General features: G+C 30.9%; 2 protein-coding genes across 2 annotated transcripts; both read left to right on the top strand.

The window, feature by feature from the left end:
- The first annotated feature begins 84 nt into the window (after positions 1-84).
- LOC149554171 (G-type lectin S-receptor-like serine/threonine-protein kinase SD2-2) lies at positions 85-1,078 on the top strand. The gene is made up of 3 exons (XM_089790464.1): positions 85-237; positions 329-361; positions 584-1,078. The coding sequence occupies exons 1-3, from the start codon at positions 85-87 to the stop codon at positions 1,076-1,078; spliced, it is 681 nt and encodes a 226-aa protein (XP_089646590.1).
- An 11,718-nt stretch (positions 1,079-12,796) lies between these two features.
- Positions 12,797-13,620, top strand: LOC149554170 (G-type lectin S-receptor-like serine/threonine-protein kinase SD2-2). The gene is made up of 3 exons (XM_089790463.1): positions 12,797-12,813; positions 12,873-13,353; positions 13,429-13,620. The coding sequence occupies exons 1-3, from the start codon at positions 12,797-12,799 to the stop codon at positions 13,618-13,620; spliced, it is 690 nt and encodes a 229-aa protein (XP_089646589.1).
- Positions 13,621-18,330: the final 4,710 nt, after the last annotated feature.

Below are 18,330 nucleotides of genomic sequence, written 5' to 3'. Positions count from 1 at the left end.
TTTTGAACTTGCGTACCTCTCTTCCATCAAAAACCAATGCAAATATTTTTATTCGAGTAGCTGCCTCTGTAAACGCTACGATCGATGGAGAGTCATGCAGATTCCTCGATTTCTCTTCTAAGAATGTTTAGCTACATTGAGTTGAAGATTGCAACTAGGAATTTCAGGACAAAGCTGGGGAGCGGAGGATTTCGCACGGTGTACAAAGGACGTCTGGTAGACTGTACACTTGTGGCGGTAAAGAAGATGAACAGTGTACAGAGACAAGATGAGAAGCAATTCCGAGCAGAAATCAGCTCTCTATAACTAATTTATCATTCTTAGTCAGGCTCCGAGGCTTTTATGCAGAAGGCAAGAGAAGGTATTTGATTTATGATTTCATGTGTAATGGCTCTCTTAGTTCCTTACTCTTGTCAAATAAATCTAAAGGTAAACATAAGGTACTCGACTGGAAGACTCGATTTGAGATCGCGTTAGGCATAGCAAGAGGATTACTTTATCTCCATGAAGAATGCAGAGATTGTATCATTCACTGCGAAGTTAAGCCCGAAAATATTCTTCTCGACAATAATTTTTTGACTAGAAGTTGGCAGATTTTGGACTGGCAAAGCTTGTGGGTAGAGATTTCAGCCGTGTTCTCACTACAACAAGAGGAACGAGAGGATACTTGGCTCCAGAGTGGATCTCTGGTCTTCCCATTACTCCCAAGGTTGATGTGTACAGTTTTGGTATGATGCTTTTGGAAATCATTTTTGGCCGAAGAAATTTGGATTTAAGCATTCAAGACTCAACTAAGTATTACTTTCCCTCATGGGCTGCCTCCCAAATTTTCAACGGCAACACAATTAATATTGTGGAGGCAGGAACTGCAGAGGAAACTGACAGTGAAGAGGTGAGAAGAACAATTATTGCCGGGTTGTTATGCATTGAAAAGTATGAGGGAGTGAGGCCGAACATAAGGCAAGTGGTGCTAATGCTGGAAGGGAAGTTGCAGCCACAAATTTCACAAATTCAGTACTATGTGCTTATGGATAATCCAATAGACCAAAGAAACACTAGTAGCAGTGGCGATATATGACGTAAATAGATTTCAATAGTTGTGAAAGACACGAAAATTAGACTTGCAGTGTTTTATGCACATGGATTGTGGTTGCCTCTTGGTATCAACATGGAAAATGCTTGACCTTCCCAATTCTATTGTATAGTTTAGATTTTTGAAGATCTGAAAGATTAATCATTGACTATTTTTAAGCCAATTGGCTTATTTCTATTGGGCTTGCCGCCTTAATGTTGTGACATTCTGGTGTTGTGGGAAATCATAAAATAAAATCCGGTCATTAACAACAATCTGTAGAAAGGTCCAAAAGACATAATCAAATTTAGGATTTCTAAATCGGCTTAAATATTGTATGTCATGCAAAGATTAGTTTTAAAGCCCTTCTTGTCTAGTACGACCATGAATGGAGCTCCTTCCTCAAAATCTTCACAATACCATTTTCCAAATTATAATTGAATAATGCAAGAAATTAGTGAAACATGTAAGGTATCACAATGGAAACTCTCAAGGGAATTCGCTCTCCTTTCCTTTGCCAAATTTCTTAATGTTTGTTTTGTTATATTATTAATCCCAGGAACTAAAGTTATTAATGCTCTATTTCTCATTAATTCTGCTTAGGTAATTGTGCACGTTCTTTAGTCTTCATTTTAACCTATAGTTGGCATGAAAAAATTCATTATACGCAATTTAGAGCATTTTAATTTCTCTTTCTTCATTGGGCATGTTGCTTTTTCTCGGTGGTCTTTTTGTTTTTTAGCCTCAAAAATTGAACAAAAATAGAGTTAGGATAACTAGCAGGGACAAGAGATGTGTCTTTCTCTAGAAATTTTATGTGTCTTGTTACATGAGCCTCACGTGACTCACTCAAATAACAGGCTGCTACAGATGAGGCTATTACAGATGGCTAATGTCTTTTAGAATGCAACATTTTATCTTTGTTCATCCATTTCTGGTGAAACTTGTCAAATTCAACTGAAAAGACAAGAAGAAATTTATACCTAGCAAAAAATATTTCTACAATTTGTCGCTGGACTAACCAAACATTAAGATGGCTTTGCTGCAACAATACTAGTTAGGGTTGAGGAATTTCATGTGTTCATTAGACAATCACAAGTTTTATCTAATCCGATATGTAAATTATTACTCGCTAAACTGGTTTCTCTATGACTTGTTTGTCGTATCTTAAATTGTGTTATTTTAATATGGAGATTCAGATCTTCATTTCTTTTTTGCAAAAATTGCTTGGTGTGGATTATCGAAGCTTTTATTAAAGAATTCTTTGCATTTGGTGAGATATTTTAAAGATTGATGACAACTGAGACTTTTTTCCTTGCACAAATTCATGTTTCTAGAGAATTTCTGTTGATTTTTATTTTTTTATATGCAACTTCATATAATTTTTTATTTTATTTTTGCTTATGTTGAGTATTTGATGGAACCATTTTTGCTGAATTTTGACTTCACACTTAGTTAATTTTCTATGGGTTGGTGATTTGTTATTGAATTTTCTTTTTCTACCTAAAATTTCGTTGATGTTGCAATTTTTTTTATATTGACCTCTATATCAAGTACTTTTGGATTGTTTTGAATGAGTTTAATCCACGGGTAGTTTTTATTGAAACTTTAGTTGATTTTGGAACTATTTTTAAAAGTGAATGTTTGAATTGACTGAAGAAACTTTGAGCAATTTGTAAGATGAAAAGGAATCACTAAAATTGGTGCATGGGAAAATGGCTATGAAAAAGTGAAAAAAGTGTCATAATTGAATTTAAGCAATGTAAAATTTAGAAATGTGCATGTTTACCTTATAGATTTCATTAGGAAGTTGACAATACCAATTGTTCTCCAAACATCTGTGAAATGGCCCCAATTGAATAGTTACATAAAACTTGTGAAAATTGTATTCAGCTATCTTTGCTACAAATTTCAAATGTATAGATGACATATATATCAATATTATTCTTTCTTGGTTTCCCTTCACATCCAATCTCAATTCATGTTATATTAAAACCAAACTTCAAACTTGGAGGGCTTTGCAGGTTGACATGTGCTCCCAAAAGGATAGCGTTGCAGGCAGGGTTGTATAGAGGACTGTTTGCTATTTTGCTAGGCTCTATTGTTCTATACTGCTCATCATCCCTAATTCTATTTTTTCTTTCCAGATATTTGTAAAACTAGAAATGTCGAACAAATGGGTTGCCATTACTTTTCGACACAAAGTTTGGATTGCAAAAGCCATCAAAATTTTGATGTGGCCTCATTGCCCTTGTTTTCTATTTGGATCTTCTGATTCATGCCTACTCAATTGTATAATCTATAATTAGTTGATTGGAGAGAGAGAACAACATAATTTTTTTTGGGCATGATTATTTGTGAGTTGTCCAAACATAGGTAATTTTTCTCTGTTTAGAAGGTGGTGACCAACATATTTTTTTATACATGATTATTTGTGAGTTGTCCAAATAGAGATAACTTTTCTTTTTTTAGAAGGTGGGGATTAATGTTTTTGACTTGCTATTACACGTTTATTGTTGCATTGGGACCTGAAAAAATTGCAAAACAAGCCCATTTATACCATAGACTGAGATAAATTCCTATTTAATCGAATTTCTAGATTTCAATTATTTTTTATCAGCTTTCAATTTTCCTAGTAGTATTTATAATTTTATATTGAGAAAATTTGATGAAAAATAGAAAGATGAACTCTTTCTTAAAAGTGGGTGTGTCATGTTCAAGGAATTTTAGGGTTTTTGTTGACAGTTTAAAAGATAAGATAGAATTTTTAGCATTTTTTGATGTTACTAGTAGATTTTTTATATATTATATTTTATTAAAGGGCTTGACTAGACACTTGGAAATGTTAAAACAATACTAGTGCGTCACATGTGCTTTCAAATTTGGCATGCATTTTTGATAGAGTTAGCCACATAAGTGTGTTTCTAACATGTCAGATAGACAATAGCTTGTAGGATACAATAATATACTTAGTAGGACTAGTATTTTCTTCAACATATTGCATAGATAATATCTTGTCTATGTTCCCACATTTTACTTACATGTCTAGCATGGTAATTTAAATGATAATATGGGAATGCCCTAAAACAATTTTATGGATAATATCTAGGTGCTAGGACACATATAATTTTTTTTTCCTTTATCTTGACACCTTTCTCCTCACAATTTTCGGTCCCAGAGGTAACTGCTCTTGCTAAGAGGGTTGCATTTATTGAATATGAGTTGTCTTATTACAAATAACTTAAATCTCATTTTAATCCTATTAAAGAATTCTAAAAATTGTATTTTATCTATTTATCTTTGTTATGTTGCTAATATTTAGTTGTGAAGCTTTTCTTAGGAAAAAAGTCGGTGAAATTTGATTCTTACAAGAACAATTAGCAGGAATTCATCAGCTTTATGTTAGCAATCTTAGCAATGATCATTTTCGATAATAATTAAAATATAAGTTTGATAAACTTTTTTGATCTATATCTATAAAGGCTTATACAATTTAATATTTTTATATAGATTTTTAAAGAAAATTTATAGGAAAACAAATGGAATGTCATTGATTAAAATAGTAAATATTTTTAAATAAAGAATAGATTGTGTATATAGGGATAGTCTAATTAAATTCAATTGTTGAACGTGCATTGTAATTTTAATGAAGATTTTATCAAAGTTTACAAAAATATTTGGAATAAGTATATAAGAATATAAGAATCTTACAGTCATTTATTATTAAAATTTATTTTTCAATTGTTATTTTTGAAATAGACTGTGTAAGGATTTTTCCTTCAACTTTTAGATCACATTGTATGATCTAGCATTCTTTCCTTTTATTTCTCTTTCATTCAGATGATAGATATGGAAGTATGATCTGAAAAAATATTTACATAATCATTTCTAAAAATAGCTTACCACTATTATTAAAATTCATTTCAAATAAAAATTTAAAGTATAATAAATCAAATAACAAAAGATCAACACTTTACATTGCCAAAAGAGAAAAACTATTTAATGCGAATGGTGTGGAGTAAGAAGTCATGTGAAATGTCCCTTTACTAATTTTGTATGATATTTCAGGCCTCTAATCAGATTTTCAAGATCAAACAACTAATATCACAAAGATCCACCAAATTTCTCAAGAAACCCCAAATCGGGTATGCCAGAAATAGTGCCAAAAGCTTCACAGCTTCACCTATTATTAATAAATCTGAAAGTGGACATTTTTACAGAAATTTGAGCAGCATAATAGGCTTAAGAAGAACTTTTTCCCTGATTTCACCCATCGGTAGTTATGGAATGAACCTCCTCAAGCCTTAAAATGTACTTAAAAATAAATGCTAAGGTGGATATTTTCGGCAAAGATAAATGCCACTTCCAAGAGGCCTTGGATTTAGAAATTAACTCCCCAGTTTTCAAAACATGTGAGCTACAGATTCATACCAAAGAGCTAGGAATGCACTACGCTCTCACATTTAATAATCTGAAAGGAATGCTTTAAATTTTGTGGGCGGGAAACAACTGTGTTGGTTCATAGTTAGGTGGGAAAGGGTTTGGAGAAACATTTTTGGGCAGACAAGTCCAGTAAAGCAGTTGTCGCAGAAGCAGCTCCCCGGGATTAAGTCAGTCGTCGTAGTCATGCTGCTCCGTGGCTAAGCCAGTCATACAAGTCTACGTGTGGATAAGTCAGGTGTCGTAGTCCACAAAGTAAAATTTGTTTCTCGTGTTTCATGGAAAACGGTTCTAAAAAATATAGCCAAGCCAAATTTTAATGTAAATGTATAAGTCAATTGTAATAGTATGAAAAGTTTAATTATACTATCATAGGTATGTTGGAGATATGTAGGAGGTTTAAACTTCTAATTTCAAGGAAGAAGAGATAACATGAAGATTTATTTTTGTTATGTGAATATTTGAAATCTTTTCCTAAATTGTATTTAGGAGGTCTTATTTTTCAGTAAGCGGATGAAAATGAGATGGGAACAAAATTTGTCTCAGATTGTTATTTGCCATTTAGTAACCATTTATGTTTAAATTTTCAGTAAAAATAAAATTAGAAGGAAACTAATTTTTTTAACTTGTTTTTATTGTTGCACGACATAGATATGTATTAATGAGAGGACCAACTTCTTTCAATTTTAGAGATTAAACTTTTAGTCCAAAATTGACTACAAGATTGCTGGGACCAACAACTTTGAAATATTCCTAAACAAAATCCATAATCTCGAACTCTATTTTTTAGGAAGTGGCCATCAATGAGACCTCACCTTAAGTCATGGAGACGAGCAACAAGGAGTTAAAATACAAAGACAAGCATGGGCCTTATCTAATATGCACGAGATGGGGGATTCATAGTTGAGTCTTAAAGTATCTAAATACTTACACCACCAACTCTTAAACTATATGCAAGGACATTTTTTTCAAGGCTCATCATTTGTTATATAAATTGTACTAGTAGTTACATCCTTATATGCATGTGATGAGGAGGATCCAATAGGTTTTATTTATCAACAAGTTGGTAGTAATGGCTGCTAAGCACATAGGAGAAGGGAAATTTGATATCAAATACAATATAGGTGTGTAAATCCTAATGAGCCTTTGACAAGCTTAATAAAGTGTGTGAAACTATTGATGACATGAGGTATTGAAATTTGGTTAGGCAATGATTCTCTTTCTATGCTTTTTCTTTTCTTTTTGCAATTTGTGGGCCATCCTTTCTAGGTAGATCAATGTAACTTGGGATCTTTGACAAGATTAGGTATTATATTGGAAGTGGCCTTTATAGATTCTGACCAAGGAGAAAACAGTGATATTGTAACTTCATATTTGATCTATTTGAAATACTATATTTTTTTTGTATTGTTGAATGATATATTAAATAAATCCCCTCAATCAATATTTTAAAGTAATCTAATAATTATCCTTATGAATGCTTTGAGAATCTTTATTAATAATATATGAGGTTCATTAGGGTTTACAAATCTATTCTTGTGTTACTCATAATTGCATTTTTCATGTGCTTCTCTTTCCTTATTTTTGCTTTTTTTTTTTTGAATACCTTTACTGTTGAGTTGTTTGTTTTTGTCCTATTTAAATTGTACACCGAGTCATTATCTTATAGATGGAAAGATGACTTTATTTATTTTATTAAAATAAATAAGAAGTCTACGTGTATTACTTGACAAAGGATAATAAATGATGTTAAGTGTTATTTGAATTAAATATATGTTTTGGATAAAGCTATTTTTAATCTAATGATAAAATTATATGAAATTATTATTTATAAATAATAATATGACTTATTCTAATGGAAATAAAGTATTTAATAATCACTTTAATATTTTAGTAAATAATCAATTTAGTGTTTTCAAAATATTTTTTTCTTATATTTATCTTTTATTAATATAATAATAAATGTTAAATAATTTTTGAAGAAATATACTTAAAGTATCTAATAATGATTTTTTTTTTAATGTTAAGTTGTATTTAGGTAAGAATTAGTTTTATCTACTTAAATGTAATAGCTAAAAGTTTTAGTAAATAAATAGAATTTAAATAATTGACAAAAATCTATCTAAACTAACAGTGTTTATTATGCCAAGGTCTATATTTTTTTAGATATCATTAATTAATATTCTATCAAATTGATAGTTATTTTTTAGTGGATATTATGTATATTTTTTTCAGTATTAATTTTAATTTTTCGTAATTATTTAACTTAACATTGATAAAAAGATTTTAAAAAAATAAATGTGATAAATATTTTTGATTGGCTATTATTTTTTATAAAAGAGTTATAAATAATGATGAAAAAATATATAAAGAATACAAACTAGAATATTAAATACAAAAGAAGTCACTTATTTCAAATGTAACAATATTAAATAACTTATTTTTCCTTCTTAAAATTGATTTTTGAGATAAAATTAGTAAAATAATTTTTTTTTAAATCAGTTAAAAATATTATAAAGATTTAAATAAATAGAAATGATTATTTATTAAAAAATAATAATTTAAAATGAATTATTTAAGATATTTTTTTTCTTAAATAGCAATCATAAAATGGACAACTTAAATTACATTTTAATTTTTTTACTATTATAAATTTTTTATATATATTTACATTTGATAATTAAATATTAATTAAATGAGAAAATATCTTTTTGTAATTATAAATTTTAATGAGTAAAATTTATGAATTATATGGTCCAATATTGATTATGAAAAGTTAAAATATTATTAAAAGTAAAAGTAAAAATAAAAATAACAAAAATATATTTTAAATAGTCAATATTATAAAACTAATTAAATTCACCTAGTAAAGGAAGAACATTAGTAATGACAATTAGATTGAACAATGATCCTAATAGTTAAATACTTGAAGATTATTTTGCGATTGGGATTATGTTGGTTTTTGACTCACTTTGTGTCTTTAGTTTAGAATATTCACTATAAAAGGTATTAATAGTTCATTTCTCTCTTTCAAACTATTCCCAAGAAACCAACAATTCTCAAAGTTCTCATGACTTTAGTAGTACAATAATCATAAGCTACCTAACTAAATGTTGGCTTCCATTCTTCCTACACTTCCAACATCTACTCTCAAGCACCCAAGGGTTCTTGTGGTTCTAGAATGTTACAAGCACAACAATGATAATTAGAACAAACCAAGATAAAAATACTCTTTCAACACACACTAAAGTTACTTGACCATTTTCTCATTGCTAATTTGTAAGCACAAATCTAATAGAAGGAAAAGTTCTAAAACCATATGTAAGTTTTTCTTTAAAATTTATATGTAATATGCTCTACAAACTGAGGTAGCTAAATTGTTTTCCACAAATGCAACTATAAATATAATAAAACTACTCAAAAAAATCTTGGGTATATATGTAATATAATAAACTAATAGATTGTTACTTTCTTTCAAAAACTATTCCCAAACAACCAACGATCCTCATGGTTCCTATAACATTATGAGTACAACAATGATAAGCTACACTACTAAATAATGGACCTTACATTATAAGCATTAATGTAGTACTTGTACGAGATCTTTCATATTCACAATTACATTCTTTGCTTCAAATTTTTTGTGTAAGAAATCTATAACTTGATTAATTCATAAAAGTTTGTTACCAAAAATTCTCATTATTGACCTCAGTTGACAACAACAAGTATTTTATATTTTAGTGCCTTTGTATCATATATGTATGTGGCATCACAAAAGTAATACAAATAATTTTATATAACATTTTTATGGAGTTAAGAGTATTTCAATAGTTGATTTGGACATTACTTTATAACTATACTACTAGTCCAAGTTCCAAGGGTCTAATGATTGCTTAACGTGCTTCTCTAACATGTATTCAATTGTTATTGTATTTGCCATAGCAATATACTATTGCAATCACTTCTATTTAACAAGTGATTAATCATTTTCCTTCCAACCAATTATGTTTAAATATTTTAATTTTGAATTTTGATTTTTTCTTTTTCTAAGGTATATATGTGATATTTTTAGTTTTTAAACCAATAAAACTATTTTACTTGCAATTGATTGGCTTAGATATTTGGGTCTTATAGGAGGAAATTTACAGGAAGTATTTCTATTCTAAGGCTATATTTTTTGATGCACAAATATATAAACATATGAAGGTGTGTGTGTGTGTGTGTTTATATATAGACTTTAAATAAAATTGAACAAAATATTAATACACTAAGATACAACTATTCTTTATTTTTAATATACAACTATGCTATAAATATATTATTTAATAATATATAAATTTGAAATAGTTAAAAAAAAAAAAGTAAAATTAAATTATTTTTGATGATAACCATTTTATTCTACTTAATTAAACCATTATGTCTTACAAAAAATACAAGCAACTACATCGCACTTGTTTCATAAATAATCTGCACAACTAATTATATTAAACAAGTAGTTAACTAAATAAATTTGTAGTCTTTCACAGATCGTTTACATACAGTGCTTCTAAATTTATATTTCTAAAATTATACATCAAGAGTTTTCCTCTACAAATAGTTTGACTTGTTGATGTTCATTTTATTATTGAAACTTAAAGACCACTTTAAAAATTATTAAACCACCCAAACTTAAATTTAAGTCCAAGGCAAATAGTAAGTCAGGGTCGACAAATTAGGCAAACACACATTCCTCTATGAGGGCTCCCAACTACCACATTCTTTTGTGTTATTTTTTAAATGTGCTAATTTTGTCTCCCAAAATAGAAGAAACTAAAACATGATTAAAACTACCATGGCATGTTGGAAACTAAAGATTCAAACATTTAGAAGAGTGTTATGTCTAAACAAGGCTATGTAAAACTTTAAATATACTTATCTACATTATTTGTTTTTAATATTATATCTAATTTACAACTTTATAACTACCAAATATATTAAAATTTAATATCCATGAAATTACTAAATATATTCTCATTCACACAATAAAAAATGAAATAAAAGTTTAAAGAAGAAAAGGGCAAAAGGCATGTGCTTGATCAAACTGAACTATTATAAAATCTACAAAAAACTCTTAGTTAAATAATTTCTCTTGAGATGACGGTTCACCTTTGTCAATATTGAAAAGATGATTCTACAAGCATGACAAGAACACAGAGCATACAAAATAGTTGATAAAGATGATGTTTATGATGTATATTTTGTTGATAAATAAGTGACAAACAATCGTAGAAGAGTAGATAATAAAATTGAGATTCTATATGGCCAAGGGGTGGCCTATTGTTGGAGTAGAAAGAAAAAAATTATAGGGTCTGAGAATGATCAGAAGGAAAGTTGCATTGTTCAAAGACACACAAATACGGAATTTGTAGCTCCTAAATCAGTGCATTCATTTGTTATTTCATCAAACATAAAAAATAGAATGGGACTGCTCATGGTCAGCCTAACTCTCACCCTTGGCATCATGGGAGGGCACTTGTTTCTTCCACTTATATATTTCCAATTTAGGGAACAATTTTTTCATGAAGTATTTTATTTTACATATCTAGTACTCAACAAAGGATTTCACATTTAGATAGAAGCTTGCACGAGATTCTTGGTCTACTTTGTCCTGTTAAAACCATCAGGGGCCAATGTATTCTTATATAATTAGAATTTTTTTCTTGGATTAATCTTAGAAGATCAAGTCACTATTACAACCAAGGCCATCTCCACCCTATTGCCAACTCCCGTAAGTCACCCTAGAACTTTTTGTAAACTATTAAGACACCAACATAATAAATGTTGACAATATGATAGTCATCAAGCAGGACTTTCAAGAACCACCATTTCCTTGCTCTGTTGTCGTCACCTTTTTTTGTTGCCTCCAAAACATTTTTGGTATTAGACATCACCAAATTGGTGAATGTCTCAACTATAATAGCCTATCTGCTCACAAGGTATGCATGTTAGACAATAAACAAATAGTACTATGGACAAATATTTTAATAGAAAGTTGGGAATTTAACATAAAGAGAAAATACAAGAGGGGTCTACAATTGAGAACATGCTAAGTCAAAGCTTAGTGTGTTATGTGTAAGACTAGTTTACTTATTTCACACTGAAATACCATGACTAATTTTAATTTCAATGGAATTATTTGCTTGTTTCAAACTTCTTGTCAAGGTCCACCACTCTTTTGAAATAAATCTCATTAAATATTTTACCTCATATTTTTCAAATATGCTATTAGCTATATGCCATATTCAACAAGAGCTCTGTAGAGCTGGAGTCCCACCTAATGAATAAATAGATTTTGAAATTTGTCAAGTGTTCAAGTAATATTTTAATCAAAATTAAGCTTCTCATAATTGAAAATAATTAAATTTTTGATAAAATCATAAGATAAAAAAAAGTGAGAAAGTTATTTTTAAAAAAAAAAATGAATAGAATATTAATACATATTCTTTATAAAATGAAGACACTATGAATGATGCAAATATTCAATAAATAAAGAAACCAATTAAATTACTTGTAGTTCGTAAATAAAAATGCCTATAAAATTTTGCCCACATAAGCATCTTCCAAAGATTTAGGCAGATCAAAGTGGTATCATGTAACATGCGGTTGGATGCCTAAGAGTTGAAACAAAAGAATGAATGTCAAGATTTCCACTTACATCAAATGTTTATACACAAAAGTATATAATGTTAACAAGGAATAGAGGCACATACACCTTTTGGATTGGGTCTAGTCATGCCATACAAAATGATATAGTTAAATCCCAATAGTATCACTCTATAGTATTTAAAATGAAATACACAGAAATAGAAATAATTTAAAAAAAAAAAAAAAATAGTAGAAATAAATAAATAAATGTGACTTTTCTATAAATGACTATAAATTTATCCCTCCACATGACCAATGGTAAACAAACAACTTTAGAAAATAGAGTAAATCTATTTTACCCTCTATCCCACATATAGGGCACTCTTAAAGGTTTACCACGTATAATGCTAATCACAAGGTCAAAGGAAAATTCTCAAAAAATAGACTTTTTGCAATACCCGATTATCCATCTACTACTCTTTGATCAATTAAATTTGCATTCGAGCTGAAAAGAATGTAAAAGAAATGTGTGTACAAAATCTATTCAAAGATTCAAAGGGAGATATAGTGAATCTAACATGGTGGAGATTAGGGACTTAATTTTTAGATGTAAAGTTCTCATTGTCATGCAATTGAACTTAGCCAATTTCTCTTGACGCAATGGGTGCATCTCTTTGGTCTGCCAATGTGACCAAAAGGCTGTTTTACTAGATTCTGGTAATTTTGTGATGTTCAGTGATGCCAACAAATCTGAAGCTGTTTGGCAGAGTTTTGACTATCCCGTCGACACCTTGTTGCCAGGGATGAGCTTCGGTGGGCAGCAAAAGCTCGTCTATTGGAAAAGACCAGTAGATCCTACTCCTAGGATTTTCTCTTCTCAAGCAGACCCATCTGGAACCAAACAAATGGAGAAATATGGAACTTGGGATGGCAAGTCTTTCAGTGAAAACCCATGGATGATAAACCAAGTCTACTTCTACAATGTCGGCGTTGAAAGCACTCACTATGGCTATTATGTCAAGTATACATTGAATGGTACCAAGAATATGCTCTCACATTTCATCCTAACAAAGTCTGGAGGAATGCAAGCATATGATCTGCTTGATGACGGTAAATGGAATATGTTCTGGTCTCGACCAGCAGAACCCTATTCCATATATGGTCTCTGCGGAGCCTACGGAATCTGCAACTCCAACAATCTTCAGTTCTACAGCTGCGTACAAGGCTTCGCCCCAAAAGACACTCGCGCTTGGGATTCGCGAGAGTCGTGATCGAGTGGCTGTGTTCGACAGAGCCCGTTAAACTGCCATGCCAAAAATGGAAGCACCTATGGATTACGAGATCCGAGCAACAGTTTGGCTGCTACTGAATCTGCATCGTCACACCTTGCAACGACGAAGATAGATTGCCAGAAAGCATGCCTCCTCAACTGCTCTTGCACTGAGTTTGCTTTCAATCCGCCTTCAGGGCCCTGCCAAATCTAGTCAGGCGATATTTTGAACTTGCGTACCTCTCTTCCATCAAAAACCAATGCAAATATTCTTATTCGAGTAGCTGCCTCTGTAGACGCTATGATCGATGGAGAGTCATGCAGATTCCTTGATTTCTCTTCTAAGAATGTTTAGCTACATTGAGTTGAAGATTGCAACTAGGAATTTCAGGACAAAGCTGGGGAGTGGAGCATTTGGCATGGTGTACAAAGGACGTCTGGTAGACTGTACACTTGTGGTGGTAAAGAAGATGAATAGTGTACAGAGACAAGATGAGAAGCAATTCCAAGTAGAAATCAGCTCTCTATAACTAATTTATCATTCTTAGTCAGGCTCCGAGGCTTTTATGCAGAAGGCAAGAGAAGGTATTTGATTTATGATTTCATGTGTAATGGCTCTCTTAGTTCCTTACTTTTCTCAAATAAATCTAAAGGTAAACATAAGGTACTCGACTGGAAGACTCGATTTGAGATCGCGTTAGGCATAGCAAGAGGATTACTTTATCTCCATGAAGAATGCATAGATTGTATCATTCACTGCGATGTTAAGCCCGAAAATATTCTTCTTGACAATAATTTTTCGACTAGAAGTTGGCAGATTTTGGACTGGCAAAGCTTCTGGGTAGAGATTTCAGCCGTGTTCTCACTACAACAAGAGGAACGAGAGGATACTTGGCTCCAGAGTGGATCTCTGGTCTTTCCATTACTCCCAAGGTTGATGTGTACAGTTTTTGTATGACGCTTTTGGAAATCATTTTTGGCTGAAGAAATTTGGAATTAAGCATTCAAGACTCAACTAAGTATTACTTTCCCTCATGGGCTGCCTCCCAAATTTTCAACGGCAACACAATTAATCTGGTGGAGGCAGGAACTGCAGAGGAAACTGACAGTGAAGAGGTGAGAAGAACAATTATTGCGGGGTTGTTATGCATTGAAAAGTACGAGGGAGTGAGGCCGAACATAAGGCAAGTGGTGCTAATGCTGGAAGGGAAGTTGCAGCCACAAATTTCACAAATTCAGTACTATGCGCTTATGGACAATCTAGTAGACCAAAGAAACACTAGTAGCAGTGGTGATATATGATGTAAATAGATTTCAATAGTTGTGAAAGACACGAAAATTAGACTTGCAGTGTTTTATGCACATGGATTGTGGCTGCCTCTTGGTATCAACATGGAAAATGCTTTACCTTCCCAATTCTATTGTATAGTTTAGATTTTTGAAGATCTGAAAGATTAATCATTGACTATTTTTAAGCCAATAGGCTTATTTCTATTGGGCTTGCCGCCTTAATGTTGTGACATTCTAGTGTTGTCGGAAATCATAAAATAGAATCCAATCATTAACAACAATCTGTAGAATGGTCCAAAAGACATAATCAAATTTAGGATTTCTAAATCGGCTTAAATATTGTATGTCATGCAAAGATTAGTTTTAAAGCGCTTCTTGTCCAGTAAGACCATGTACGGAGCTCCTTCCTCCAAATCTTCACAATACCATTTTCTAAATTATAATTGAATAATGCAAGAGATTAGTGAAACATGTAAGGTATCACAATGGAAACTCTCAAGGGAATTCGCTCTCCTTTCCTGTGTAAAATTTCTTAATGTTTGTTTTGTTATATTATTAGTCCCAGGAACTAAAGTTATTAATGCTCTATTTCTCATTAGTTCTGCTTAGGTAATTGTGCACGTTCTTCAGTCTTCATTTTAACCTATAGTTGGCATGAAAAATTTCATTATACGCAATTTAGAGCATTTTAATATCTCTGTTTTCATTGGGCATGTTGCTTTTTCTCGGTGGTCTTTTTGTTTTTTAGTCTCAAAAATTGAACAAAAATAGAGTTAGGATAACTAGCAGGGACAAGAGATGTGTCTTTCTCTAGAAATTTTATGTGTCTTGTTACATGAGCTTCACGTGACTCACTCAAATAACAGGCTGCTACAGATGAGGCTATTACAGATGGCTAATATCTTTCAGCATGCAACATTTTATCTTTGTTCATCCATATCTGGTGAAACTTGTCAAATTCAACTGAAAAGAAAAGAAGAAATTTATACCTGGCAAAAAATATTTCTACAATTTTTCGCTGGACTAACCAAACATTAAGATGGCTTTTCTGCAACAATACTAGTTAGGGTTGAGGAATTTCATGTGTTCATTAGACAATCACCAGTTTTATCTAATCCGATATGTAAATTATTACTCGCTAAACTAGTTTCTCTACGACTTGTTTGTCGTAGCTTAAATTGTGTTATTTTAATATGGAGATTCAGATCTTCATTTCTTTTCTGCAAAATTTACTTGGTGTGGATTAGCGAAGCTTGTATTAAAGGATTCTTTGCATTTGGTGAGATATTTTAAAGATTGATGACAACTGAGACTTTTTTCCTTGCACAAATTCATGTTTCTAGAGAATTTCTGTTGATTTTATTTTTTTTATATGCAACTTCATATAATTTTTTATTTTATTTTTGCTTATGTTGAGTATCTAATGGAACCATTTTTGCTGAATTTTGACTTCACGCTTAGTTAATTTTCTATGGGTTGGTGATTTGTAATTGAATTTTCTTTTTCTACCTAAAATTTCGTTGATGTTGGAATTTTTTTTATATTGACCTCTGTATCAAGTACTTTTGGAATGTTTTGAATGAGTTTAATCCAGGGGTAGTTTTAATGAAACTTTAGTTGATTTTGGAACTATTTTTAAAAGTGAATGTTTGAATTGACTGAAGAAACTTTGAGCAATTTGTAAGATGAAAAGGAATCACTAAAATTGGTGCATGGGAAAATGCCTATGAAAAAGTGAAAAAAGTTTCATAATTGAATTTAAGCAATGTAAAATTTAGAAATGCGCATGTTTACCTTATAGATTTCATTAGGAAGTTGACAATACCAATTATTCTCCAAACATCTGTGAAATGGCCCCAATTGAATAGTTAGATAAAACTTGTGAAAATTGTATTCAGCTATCTTTGCTACAAATTCCAAATGTATAGATGACATATATATCAATATTATTCTTTCTTTGTTTCCCTTCACATCCAATCTCAATTAATGTTATATTAAGACCGAACTTCAAACTTGGAGGGCTTTGGAGGTTGACATGTGCTCCCAAAAGGATAGCGTTGCAGGCAGGGTTGTATAGACGACTGTTTGTTATTTTGCTGGGCTCTATTGTTCTATACTGCTCATCATCCCTAATTCTATTTTTTCTTTCCAGATATTTGTAAAACTAGAAACGTCGAACAAATGGGTTGCCATTACTTTTTGGCACAAAGTTTGGATTGTAAAAGCCATCAAAATTTTGATTTGGCCTCATTGCCCTTGTTTTCTATTTGGATCTTCTGATTCATGCCTACTCAATTGTATAATCTATAATTAGTTGATTGGAGAGAGAGAACAACATAATTTTTTGCGGGCATGATTATTTGCGAGTTGTCCAAACATAGGTAATTTTTCTTTGTTTAGAAGGTGGAGACCTACATATTTTTTTATACATGATTATTTGTGAGTTGTCCAAATAGAGATAACTTTTCTTTGTTTAGAAGGTGGGGATTAATGTTTTTGACTTGCTATTACACATTTATTGTTGCATCGGGACCTGAAAAAATTGCAAAACAAGCCCATTTATACCATAGACTGAGATAAATTCCTATTAAATCGAATTTCTAGATTTCAATTATTTTTTATCAGCTTTCAATTTTCCTAGTAGTATTTTTAATTTTATATTGAGAAAATTTGATGAAAAATAGAAAGATGAACTCTTTCTTAAAAGTGGGTGAGTCATCTTCAAGGAACGTTAGGGTTTTTGTTGACAGTTTAAAAGATAAGATAGAATTTTTAGCATTTTTTGATGTTACTAGTAGATTATTTATATATTATATTTTATTAAAGGGCTTGACTAGACACTTGGAAATGTTAAAACAATACTAGTGCCTCACTTGTGCTTTCAAATTTGGCATGGATTTTTGATAGAGTTAGCCACATAAGTGTGTTTCTGACATGTCAGATAGACAGTAGCTTGTAGGATACAATAATATACTTAGTAGGACTGGTATTTCCTTCAACATATTGCATAGATAATATCTTGTCTATGTTCCCACATTTTACTTACATGTCTAGCATGGTAATTTCAATGATAATATGGCAATGCCCTAAAACAATTTTATGGATAATATCTAGGTGCTATGACACATATAATTTTTTTCCCTTAATCTTCACACCTTTCTCCTCACAATTTTCGGTCCCAGAGGTAACTGCTCTTGCTAAGAGGGTTGCATTTCTTGAATATGAGTTGTCTTATTACAAATAACTTAAATCTCATTTTAATCCTATTAAATAACTCAAAAAATTGTATTTTATCTATTTATCTCTGTTATGTTGCTAATATTTAGTTGTGAAGCTTTTCTTAGGACAAAAGTCGGTGAAATTTGATTCTTACAAGAACAATTAGCAAGAATTCATCAGCTTTATGTTAGCAATCTTAGCAATGATCATTTTCGATAATAATTAAAATATAAGTTTGATAAACTTTTTTGATCTATATCTATAAAGGCTTATACAAATTAATATTTTTATATAGATTTTTAAAGAAAATTTTTACGAAAACAAATGGAATGTCATTGATTACAATAGTAATTATTTTTAACTAAAGAATAGATTGTGTATATAGGGATAGTCTGATTAAATTCAATTGTTGAAT

Source organism: Cupressus sempervirens, chromosome 6 (assembly GCF_028749045.1).
Source record: "Cupressus sempervirens isolate cs-2001-9-10 chromosome 6, ASM2874904v1, whole genome shotgun sequence".
NCBI lineage: Eukaryota > Viridiplantae > Streptophyta > Pinopsida > Cupressales > Cupressaceae > Cupressus > Cupressus sempervirens.
The sequence above is the reverse complement of the archived record's forward strand: the minus strand, read 5'-3'. Positions and strand labels throughout refer to the sequence as shown.